This window comes from Macaca mulatta, chromosome 5, assembly GCF_049350105.2.
Source record: "Macaca mulatta isolate MMU2019108-1 chromosome 5, T2T-MMU8v2.0, whole genome shotgun sequence".
Taxonomy (NCBI): Eukaryota; Metazoa; Chordata; class Mammalia; order Primates; family Cercopithecidae; genus Macaca; species Macaca mulatta.
Window position 1 is genome coordinate 150,931,044 of NC_133410.1, and position 12,912 is coordinate 150,943,955.

At 35.1% G+C, this 12,912-nt stretch overlaps 1 protein-coding gene across 8 annotated transcripts in view; it reads right to left on the reverse strand.

Moving 5' to 3' along the window:
- The window catches only part of INPP4B (inositol polyphosphate-4-phosphatase type II B), an 813,118-nt gene that overhangs the window by 49,616 nt on the left and 750,590 nt on the right, over positions 1–12,912 (reverse strand). For all 8 annotated transcript variants that reach the window (XM_001091644.5, XM_015139258.3, XM_028848782.2 and 5 more), the window contains 2 exons: positions 10,082–10,194; positions 5,949–6,103 (listed from right to left, as the gene is read on the reverse strand). In XM_001091644.5, the coding sequence (XP_001091644.5) occupies positions 5,949–6,103; positions 10,082–10,194 (268 nt within the window). The remainder of the gene's footprint in view (positions 1–5,948; positions 6,104–10,081; positions 10,195–12,912) is intronic.

Genomic DNA, 12,912 nt, shown 5'->3' on the forward strand with positions numbered 1-12,912 from the left:
CCTGATGCTATAGCTAGGGCTCTAGCAAGATTTCCAAACCCTGTAGGCCACTGTCACTGAGAGAAAATTTAAGGCTTTTAGAAAGCAAATGTTAATCCTGGGACATTTTTCCTAAGACCTCGAAGACTAGGAGAACTCCCCCATTTTAGCAATATCCAAGGATGCACTTTTAGAGAAAAATGGGATAAGGAAGAACAAGCAGGGTAGATAGAAATGGGGAGAGTGTAGAGAGCAAGGGTAACATTTCTCAGCAGAACACTTCACGCCCACTGGGTGCAGAGACTGTAAGTAAGTGATCTCATTTATCACAACACTCAAAAGAGGGCGATGGAGCATCATCTTACCTTTACACATTAGGAAACTGAGGCCTTGAGATTAATTAATGTGTCTACCACTACATAGATAATTAGTGTTAGAATAAGGAATTAACTCCAGGTCTTCCTGGATTTAAAAACCTGTATTTGTGGCAGAAGTTAAATGTATTTGCTTCAGTTAGATTCATTTATATTGTATTTGATTTTAAGTGAAAACATGTTTCACATCCTTCTACGTCTAGGCACTTAGTTAATAATTTTGGGAGTTGAAAGAAGTGGTTGACTTGGAAAGGTGTGTATAAAGCTGATGGCTGCTCTGGACTATGGCCTCCACGCTCACAGGGTCTCAAGTTGCTACAACTGGAAAACAACCCTATCAACAAAAGAAATTAAGGGAAAGAAATAGACCTCAAAATCATTATTTTTCTGTCAACAGAATACTATGACAACCTTGTCAGGCATGAATATAGGAAGAAGATCCACTAAAATCAGCACATACATTTTGCCCAGGAAGTTGGAAGTCCTTTGTAGGCCATTCTTTGATTTCCCCAGGAAGGTTAGTTCTCTTCTGGGGTTTCTAGTGGATGGCTTATTAAAAGCTACTTGCTTTAACATGATTTCTAAGGATGTACACATTCTTTGCAGTATCTTTTAACTCACCTTCAACTGAAGTAAAAACATCCCAAATAAGGTCAATTTTCATGTTTTTATTAATAACCCTGAGTTGAAGGTGACTCTTTCTCAGCTTACTCCTGTTATTTGCTGCAAATACTGACTAAAGTAATGTAGCAAACACACCACTGAAACTCTCAAGGGAGGAGACAATACTTAGCATTCGCGGAAAAACTGTTCCCAATTACGATGTTCCCTACAAACGCATCTCTTTCAAGTAGTCAAAAAATAGCTGCAAACTTCAATTACCTATGTTTACAATGCTTATAATTCTCTTTAATATTTGAAATAGGATATAATATGAAATAATAGCAGCTCTTCTCCGAGTACAATCAAAAACAAAGAAAAAAATAAGCTCAAGTGGAAACAAGACTAAAGACAGAAGGAAGAAACTTTTCTATTTCAACAATTGAACTACATTACTTAAAAGTGAACCCTACAAGGGAAGAAGTCATACAAACACATCTTTTACAGACATCAATTGGTTAAGAGTCATTTACTTATAAAGCAGAATACTTCATAAATTATGCTCCCCCAACAGATAAATTACAGGTGCAACAGTTGAGAATATGACATTTAATAAATGAAACTCAATAAGGCCAATGGGCCTTTTAAGTCTCTTATAAATTAAATATTTACTGAAATAGAATGACTAAAGCCCTGTATTGCAAGGGTGATACATAAGTATATGCTGAAACTTACCCTGAGTCTTCCTACTAACAGCATATTAACTATCCTAATTTTAAGGAGCCATGACAGATTGAGAAAGTAATGTAGTATAAAACAAAAGACAATTGAGAACTATGGTGTCACATTATTACTTTGTATAGCCATCATCCTAGAGTTCTTGTTAAGGAAAAAAACAGTACAATGGTATTTTTGTTTTAATTTACTTTATAGAGGCATTAAATGTCCCTATACAATTATTTTTTGTTAAAATAGTTTTCTAGATTAATGATGGTCAATGAGGGTTAAGAATCACTATTTTGGTCTTAATGATATAGTCAACCACTAAGAGAGCCTTACAGAGTCAGATCACCCAGACACCTTGTGTTAATCTTCTATTCTGAAGAGGCATTTATGCCATTTCATCAAACAGATGGTACTCAAAAGTCCATCAGGAGTGTGCAGCTGAAAGTAATACTGGATATGTAGAAAAAAGGAAGTCTGAATTTTTTGCCAATTGTACAAAGGGTGGATTCAGGTGGTGAGCTGAAATGGTTTCTTTATTGCCTATTTGTTTTTGAATTAGGATAATAAGACTTTTCTTTCATATTCTGCAACTTGTGCTTATCAACATGTGACAATCAAGTGATAACTTCATATGCTTAATTTAAAATGCCTATGTATGCACAATACCACCTAATACATAGGACCCGAAACTTTTAGAAACCCGTGTCATTCATGTATTCCTTTATTGTATATTTATTGAGAAAAAAATGATACTGTGTTCACTGGGTACTGTTTTCGGTACTGGAAATATAGTAGTGAACAAAAAGAAACAAAAGTCTCTACCTTCAGAGAGCTGCTTCTCCTGTGGGGATTTCTGAATAAGAACCAGATGGAGCTTTATTTACTTTCCTTTATATACCTTTACTCATCATAAATAATTTGAAACTGCTACAGAGATAAGCATATACAACAGAAAATAATTAATATAGCTATGGAAAAAATAAAACTAAATAAAGAGTGATATGATAACCTTGGTGAACTTTATTTTTCCCTTGAATTTTTACGATGAAGGAAACTTGGTGAATTTTTAAGAAATCCAGATAAAATAGCCTGGAAGGTGATTGGAATAATTCAAAGGTAAAATAAACTGCAACTGATATTAAATAAAATTAAAAGTTGCAGTAAATTCAAAAACATACAAATCAAAGCCCCTTAAAACACTGATTTTTAAAAATCCAGAGTTTGTTCCCCAGAATGTCCATAAAGTTCTTAAAAAATTAAATTCTGGGACCCATCTCAGATCTTCTCAATTATAATCCATGTGGGGGTCTAAACATATGTATTTTGTTTCAGTATAGGACATGTTATTTTTTTATAAAATTGAACCCACGATGATGATAACTTAAACTACATCTTGATATACTTTTAAAAATAGATTTAGGGGGTACAGATGCATCTTTGTTACATGGACATACTGCATAGTGCTGAAGTCTGGGCTTTCAGTGTAAACACCACCTGAATAGTGTACATTGTACCCAACAGGTAGTTTCTCATCCCTCACTCCCTTCCCGTCCTTCCACCTTTTAACACACCAATCAAACATACGTATTTTTTAAAAGTTACAGTTCATTTAAAAACCACTGTCTGAAGGGTGGGATTTGATAGATGGCAGAGTGAGGAGCTAGGCAAATCTGCTTCCTCTCTAAAAACGTAACTGTAAAATATTGTCAGAACCCAGAGTTTTGGGACCCCGGTAATCAATCAGCATTAAGCAGTAACTTGAGAAATGTTTATTCATGAACCACTGTTGCATGTGGGGTAGGAAATCTGTTAAGAGTTATATGTATAAAAATATTGATAAGAAATTTCTAAGGTAATTTATCTTAAATTTTATGATTATTTCTAGATATATAATACATATTAGCATCAAAAATGTTTATAAAAAACCTATTCAGGGATTGTGATGCTTCCATAATTAACACAGCATTTGCAAACACTTGCACATTTTTAAAGTGCTATTTACAGAGCTGATTTTCTTAAATAGGGAAGATATTGCATTTGAAACCTTATTTACAAGAGCTGCCAGGACACTTTATTTCAACATATGCTATTGTAGTCCAACTTTATGTCATAAAATATTCACAAACATAAAACTACAAGGATCATAATTAACTAGATTATACTGCACATGGAAAATCAGAGTATTAACATCACAGCCCTTGATTTTTTTTATTTTTTTAACCAACATTATTTAGTGATTACCATGTGCCAAACATTGTTAATTCCTGTACATGTATCAATTCATTTAATCCTCGAGACGCTCCTAAAATGGAGCTACTATTATCATGTCTGTTTTAAAAGATGAGGAAACTGAGAGGTAGCAAGAGGTTGAGTAACTTGCCCTAAGGCACTAAGAGGTCGTGAGAGACTAACTTGCCTATGGGTAATGGCATATAGCCTGGATTCAAATTAGCTGGCTCCCAAGCCTCATGCTCTTACCTACTCTGCTGTGTTGCCAGAGCTTGTAAACCTATGATCCTGTGTTGTGAGGCAAAATACCCAGAGGGAAATGAAGGCAGTTATTAAAGAAAAGAACACATCTTATTTTCTTTTACATACGTGCATACATATATACACAAATACAGGTCACACTCACACTCTGGCACTGTCCTCATATACACACAAAACCAAAAGAAGAAGATCACCAGAATACTAGGGATTTCAAGTTAAGCCTTTAGTGTTTTAGATTAAATTTCTAGTGCCTTACCTTAAAAACACAAAAATGAATCATCACAAATGCTGTATCATGGGCAAATGTATTGCATATATAATGTCAATCATAGGCAATACCAAAATATGTTGTTCTATAGTATAACATGTCTAGTATACATATAGCCTTTATTTACCTGTTTGAATTATTTTATTTCTAATTTAAGGGTTCCCTCTTCTATCTTAAATAAACAGACAGCAATTTCATCTTCCAGAAGATTTGTTACCTAAATCAGTTTAGTCCCATGGTGTACCTGGCCTATAATATCATGCATTCCTGCGTTTCTCACCAAGCACCTTTGTTCCATCTACAGTGACGTTTGTCTTATTTTTCTGCAGATTTGAAGGTTTCATACATGAATTTGTTATTTTACCTGTTAGTGCTGAGATATTATTTTTCGAAAGAAGTTTTTATATCAACCAAACATGTTTTATATGGCTGAGATGTTCACGTCAGGACTCTTAAGACATCCTCACACATTTATCAAAAAATTATGATAGAGCTCCACTGAACAATGAAAATGCCAAGAGACATGAAATGGGATGAAATACAGGACTTCAGAAACCTCTCGTTAGTGAGAAAACATAGAGGCATAGAACGAGCACAAGCAAACGTCAATGTCGCCAATGAAAGACTGCAGCAGTTAAAAGAAAACTGGTAGCTAATGGCAGGCTAGATAAGAAGCAGCCCTCTCCAGTGAATCACATGATATTCCTTTCTGGGAACCCAGAGCCTGTCCCACACTTCCTAGTGTGCTTCTGAGCTAGGCTTTGCAGCAAAGAGACAATTTCATTTAACTTTTTAATTAACATGTGTCCTTGCTGATAGACACTGTGAATGAAGCACTTTTTCCTTCCCATTATGGCTTAGAGTTTAGATTTAATTACTGTGGAAATGAATCAAGAAACGTGACTTCAGGCATAGCATTTTAAATGTCGGCAGAGTAACCATATTAATTCTCTATTTTAAAGTATCAGTGTCATCCCATCTTTATGATGAGTGATGTGAAAATAACTTTAGAAAGGACGTTACTGTCCCAGAGACTCCGTGGGCCATGGGAATATCACCTATTAGTTGTAATTTGGAAAGATTTTGTTTGGATAATGAGTTAGTTTCATTGTGCAAGTTCTCATAAATACTTATGCATCATGAAAATTTGTCTTACAGTGTTATATATGACATTTTCGGGGCCCCTTAACTTCAGCCAGTCAGCTAACAAAATATATAATATCATATATAATCATGCATGTCATCAAATGTGTACACAGTCACATTTTCTGAAAATGGAAAGTTTAGAAAAGTAGCCTAAAATGAGTAGGGGAATACAGATAGAGATAAAAATATTATAGAGGTAGAGAAAATTATCTCTCTCTCATGTCATAAGCTATAAGCCATGAAAATACAGTAAAGTACTGAAATATTTAGTCCTTCAATAAAATATGTATTTTGAAAAAAAACAAAACAACCCAAAATGACCTTAGACGAAAAAAAAAAAAAACCTTGTAAAACATGTGAGATACCTTCTCATGCAATCCAGCGCTCGGATAAAGAAGTCCTTGTGTAACTGGTGCTCATCTCTCAAGATTGAGCATTGTTCAAGTGTCACTGACATCGATGTCCTGTCTTTGGCGCTTTTACAACAGGTGAAACGAATACCATTTAGTTTGCGGCAAATCTGTAACATACGTAAAAACGAATGTTTACTGTACATTTGTAATACCGTATTACAAATTACGGTATTACTTTACCGTAAAGTGTTGGCCTCCTCCAAACACTTCTAGTCTAAACACATCAAATATAAATTTGGGTTTCTGTTAATTTATGGTAGTCAATTGGTTCAATTGGTCTTATCAGATGTAAAGGCATTACCTTTTCATTTCAAAAGTCAATGCAATGGACCTAATTTATTTAATTCTTTGTACATGAGGCGTGGAACCGTTGAAGCCGTATAAGATGTGAAATATCCAGCAGAGGACGCAGCACACTACCCAACGGGGTGCCTGGTCTGCAGTGTATGACAATGCTAAACTAATTCCTGCTCAGAAACAACACCTTTATTGTAAAGAGGAAAACACAAACAAACCAAAAACAAACAAACAAACAAAATCTATATTCCCTGGAGTAAAAAGTTGATTCAAATCATATATAGCTAATATTCTCTTATTTTACATTTAAGAAACATTTGCTAGTCTTGGTTTTATGTTATGAGATTTTAAACATTCTCATGGTGCCTCACAACAGACAAGGGAACTACTCATCAGTACTAAAAAGCAGAATACTAGAAATGGCCACTGTTTATTGCAAATTGTGCTCTAGGGTACAACACTAAGAAATTTCATAGACAGTTGCACTTTTTAATAAACTTCACAGGGGCTGGGCACAGCGGTTTATGCCTGTAATCCTAACACTTTGGGAGGCCAAGGCAGGAGGATCATTTGAGCTCAGCAGTTTGAGACAAGCCTGGGCAACATAACAAAGACTCCTCTCTATCAAAAATAATAATAATAAAATTAGCTGGGCATGGTGATGCATGCTTGTAGTCCCAGCTACTTGGGAGTCTGAGGTGGGAGTATTACTTGAGCCTATGATCATGCCACTGCATTGCAGCCTGGGCAACAGAATGAGACCCTGTCTCAAAAAACACCTCCCAAATTAAAAATAAAAATAAGTAAATAAATAAACTTCACAGGAACTCTAGAGGAAGGTATAATTATTTTCTTTTTATAGATGAGGAAACTGAGGTTTAGATGGGTTAAGTAACTTGCACATAACAGAGCAGAACCAGGATTCAAACAGAACTCTGCTTAAGTTCAATAATCAAGTCTTTTAACTTCTGTTATGTTCTGTTTTCCTCTACAGTTCTTTCTTTTTGTTATTCTGATTTAAGTCAGAGAAAAATCACTGAGCATCAATACTCTCTTGTCTCATTGCCTTATGGTTAATAGGGAAATCATTCCATTTGTTTCTCTTCCATACCATGGTAGGGTTCTAATATGAAATACTAATAATCAACTTTGGCATTAAAATGCTAATCAGTGTGCATTTAAAATAGATCTAATGTGATATAACAAAGGTCTTCTTTATTATCTGTCATCAAGCAGTCTTAAAAGTTGTCTGCTTTTAAAAGAAGGTAAAATAATACAGCTAATCTAGAACTTATTACCACGTTTTAATTGTGATTCTGATACTTAAACTTGAATTTATACATCACTATTAATTTAGACCTTTGGTACTTCTATTTCCAATATAAGTGACTAGAAAATGTGAGAGCATGATTTCTTCATACAATCTTTTTACATCTAGAAAATTCTAATCCTTTCAAATAAACAGTATTTCATTTTTTAAAATTCTTAACTATATTCATAATAATAAAATAGACCATAATGGCTATTTTTGAGATACGATTTTTAAATGGAATTAATATTCCTTAAAATTTTTTGTTACTATCATATGTACTTGTCCTACTTAGAATATTTGACGTTCTAAATTTAAAGTCTATTGGAGGTAAGGGCAGTTGATTTCTGTATTTCTACAATACCCAAACTATTGATTTAACACACTTGATTGTCATTTGTGCTCTTTAAATGTTCACTTTTACTATTTAAACTTAAAGAAGATAAAACCAAATAACTTTATATTTATTTATTTATTTATTTATTTATTTATTTATTTATTTTTGAGACAGAGTCTCACTCTGTCACCAGACTGGAGTGCTGCGGCATGATCTCGGCTCACTGCAACCTCCGACTCCCTGGTTCAAGGGATTCTCCTGCTTCAGCCTCCTGCATAGCTGGGATTACGGGCATGCGCCACCACGCCTAATTTTTGTATTTTAGTAGAGACGGAGTTTCACTATGTTGGCCAGGATGGTCTTGATCTCCTGACCTCATGATTCGCCTGCCTCGGTCTCCCAAAGTGCTGGGATTACAGACATGAGCCACAACGCCCGGCCACTTTATATTTTTCAATTAGAATGTAAAACATTAACTAAAGCAGTATTTCATTAAATAGATTTTTAAAAGGAAAATAAAATAAAAAAATTGACAAAATATTTCTGGAAAATATCAAAAGGAATTTCTATATTTCTTTATTTTAAAAGTTTCATTAAGGCCCATGATTTACAAATAGAACATTGAAACTGAGGTATTAGCCAACAGAAATGCTACTAATCATTTATTCAGTGGTGAATTGTGAGTAAATCATATTTGGTCAGTATACACATTTCAAAAAAATTTTTAGAAATGTGTGGGATTTATAGGAAAACTTTTTCATACATTAAAATGGGAAATTGCATATATTAAAAGAAAATACACATTTGTGTTTATATGTGTGTATCCTTAATTTATCTATTTACATAACTTCACAATATGTACATAATGACACATTTATGTTTGTAAATCGTCAGATGGCACGAGTATCAAACTATCTTCATGCCGTCGTGTTTTCAGTAAAATAGAAAACACAATTTATGACCTGCCATTGTGAAATTTTTGTTAGAATTAACAACCAGAGTGGTCTTTGAAGACACAAAGAGCAGCCACACTATTAAAAACAACCTTCATGTAATACAGTATGGTGCTAAATGGAACCAGTGTAAATGAGCTGCCTGAAAGCAACATTTCATATTGTTCTTCCCTGGGGCTCCAAGAAAGCAGGAAGGGAAACTAAGGAAGTTTTCCTCTGCCTTGCTTTTGGTAAATTATTTCATATGGGCTCATGGTAAATTATCCATTCCTTTTTCCCAGAAGAAAGTAATAATACTGAATTATAATTGAAGCACTGGCAGTAGGGGAAAACTTTCTGTTTTAAATGCTATGACTAGAGAATGAATAGAGTATGCTAGAAGCGTGGTTAACCTGAGCTCCAAATTATAGGAATAACACTGCAGAACTGCAAACATGGCATTTATCATAAAGATCTTTAACATGTACCTTTCCTGATGGAAGAATGCATTCCTAATGAAAGGATGTTGGGGTCTGAATGTTTAACACAATTCATAAATTTCATGTGAGCTATGCCTCAATGGTTACCAGATAAGAGCCTTAAACATACAGGCATTTTTTTCTAATTCTTGTAGAAACCTGTGGTGAGAATACAGGCAGATCTTTTACCCCAAAGGCACCATTAAATGAGAAAGAGCTACACAAAATATAGCTCATTACCCCTAGAGCAATCCATCAGTAATGAATTCTATGCCAATATCTAAATTAACAAACACATTTATAAGCTTGTTAACTGAACAATATGTCCAGGAGCCTTATTGAAGCTGTGAATCAGAGATCTGATAACCACATTCTGTTGAAACCATATGTCTCTAAAGCAGCAGTTCAAAATCCTGGGTGATATGGGCAATTGACATTGCAACATGCAATATCAAGAAATTCACAGACGCTCCCTCAGAGTGGAGAACACATCCAAGGTTGGTAAGAAGAGCAAGTGAGCAAGATTCTTTCTTGAGTGCATCTTCTTTCATCTTATGTTCTAGTCTATGGATAGAACTACCAACAAGAGTAAAAATGCCTAATCCACGGAATAATAGAAGATGACAGCTGGTAACCCCAAGTGCAGAGGTTGGACTCTGCACAATAGAGAACTGATAATATTTGCTGGTTATGACGTGGCAGGAAATAAGATTTGACATGAGAGTGCTTACCGTTGCAGCCAGCCACATAATTTCTACATTCTTTCTTTTTTTGGATTGGATATTTTGATGGAGATTTTCTAGTAATGCTTTTAAATCATTTTGTTCCTGAAAATGTGAAATATCTGAAGGAGGAAAAAAACAAAGGAGAAAAATAAAATGAGACAGTGTTCACATTAAGCTGCCTATGGAGGTTTTTTCAATACGTTTATTTGCAACCACAACTTTTCTTTTAGATAGGGTCTTGCTCTGCCTACCCAGGCTGGAGTGCCAGTGGGACCAAATCTCTGCTCACTGCAGCCAAGCCTCAATCTTCCAGGCTCAAATGATTCTCCCACCTCAGCGCCCAAAGTAGCTGGGATTACAGGAGCATATAACCATACCCAGCTACTTTTTGTATTTTTTGTAGAGACAGAGTTTGGCCATGTCACCTAGGCTGGTCTCAAACTCCTGAGCTCAAACAAACTGGCTGTCTTGGCCACCTGAAGTGCTAGGATTACCGGCGTGAGCCACTGCACCCAGCCTCAAACACAATTTTATAACAACAAATATCATCTGAAGCAGAGAGTATCTGAGGATAACCATACTTATTAATTTATCTGGTTTTATTCTTTACTTATAAATACGCTTAATTCTCTATTCTCTATTCTGTATAACTATGGTAATATCAAGTGGTCCTACAGTACTATTTTACCAGCACTTTGGACAAAGATGACAACTTCTGTCTCACTTTAATGAAAGCATAAGACAGAGATGTCATGAGATATAACTTTCCTTCTTTTTTTGCCATTGAGTAGCTAGTCTGAGTCAAGAGAATATATTAAATTGAACATCTCAGGGGTGGGAGAAATCTGAAAGTTCAAATAAAATACATGAAGTCAGTTGCTATACAGCAAGTTTCCTTGAACTCGGCACTATTAACTTCTTGAATCAGGTAATATTTTGCTGGGAGGAAGACCATACTGTGCATTACAGGATTTTTCGCAGCATCCCTGGCCTCTACCATTCACGCGTCAGTAGTAGCTTTCCCAAGGTAACAGTAAAAACGGCCTTCAGACACTGCCAATGTTTCCTGACAGAAAAATATATCCTGCTTGAGAACCACTGCCAGAAAGAAGCACAGATATGACGGAAAGAGGAAAAACATGAGGTATAGTTCACAGTATGAGATAACTGAGTAGAAAGCAGGAAATGACACTGGTGGCTCAGATTTCTACATACTAACAACTAAAGCATGGGTAATAAATGGCATACACTTTATACTAAAAACAGAGACAATGTACATTATGACACAAACGTCCCCAAGACTTGGTGAGATGGGGTTCAAGATTACAGTGACAGAAACAAGAAGACTGTCTAAATGAATGGCTGGGTAAGTACTGTATAGTATGAAAACACACTCTACTGTTGAATCCATAAACTGAGAGAGAAACTCCTGAGAGCTTTAACTAAGACTAAAAACAGGAGAAAATACAATGGACTACACCTACATTACCAAGTTGCACTGAAGAAATAGATGACATAGTCCTTTCAAGTTCACAAAAACTGACACAAATGAATTTTAGTAGTAATGAGGCTTTGTACTTTTTCAAATTTGTACCAGATGTTGCAGTTTAGCAAAACAACATTTCTGAATAGTTCTAGTTTGTGACTTTAGCTCCAGGGAAGAGAGGAAGTATCCCAGTGAACTATACTAGTGATTAAGAGCGGAAGTGGTTGGTAAGGTAGGAATTTCCATTGAAAAGAATCATATCTCATCTTGGATTTTATGATTACAGAATAGAGGAAGGTTGGGTACAATCCAGATAGGTTGAGGGAAGTGAGATTCAAAATCATCATATAAAATATATGCATGATTCCACTGAATTTGTTTCTAAAAGGGAAAGTTGTCAAAAGTCAAATCTTTACTATTTAACTACAGATGATTCTCATAAAAATGAGAAAGTTTGACTGAAGACATTGCATTGCGAGGTAGAAGCTTCTCTGATATACAGGAATTTTAACAGGACACAGCCCAAAGATAGCCTGAAGAGAAAGGGAAGGAGGCCAAATATGGAATGCCTTGAAGGGAGTCATAAAATCAGACCAGGATTTGGTGGCTAATCAAAGAAGGTAAGGACAATAATGCTGTCTTTTAATTTATAATCATGGCATGCAAGAAATAAGAAGTCAAGTCCACCATCCCTGCTTTTAATGTTGATAAATGGCAACCAAAACAAACCCAGGGGAAGCCATAAATTAGAATTATAAGCAGCCATTAAAATTATGTGCAGGTATATCAGTGACATAGAAAGTGTCCTTGATATTGCTGAAAAGAAGAATTGGTCAGATTAATGAAAGAATGTATTTGTGTAACAATGTGTGTGTATGTGTGTGTGTGTGTGCACGTGCACATGAATGCCTGTGTGTATGTTGGCTTCTCTTGGCATATGTATACAGGCAGAGTGAAACATTAGTTTAGATATTAACAGTGGCCATCTTTAGGTGTGCAACTTAGTGTAATGTTTCAACTGCCTTTTCATATCATTTGAAATGAACATATATTGTTTTTAAATAATAAGATGATTTCAAGAGCAATGGGAAACAGAGAATGTGCATGAGAAAAGGAAAGAAATTAAATTCTTTTTTTTTTTAGATTCATGGTAGAACAGTTCTACCTTATATCCTGAAGAACCTAAATTCTTATGATATAAAGACCTGAATTCAAAATGTCCACAGTCTAGTAGGGTGGGATGGATATTTAAACTATTATTAAATATAGGAAAGTATACTGCAGACTGTGACATCACTCAGTAAAGATTTGTGAAGCAAGGGAAGCACTGGACAATTCTATAAGAATTGGT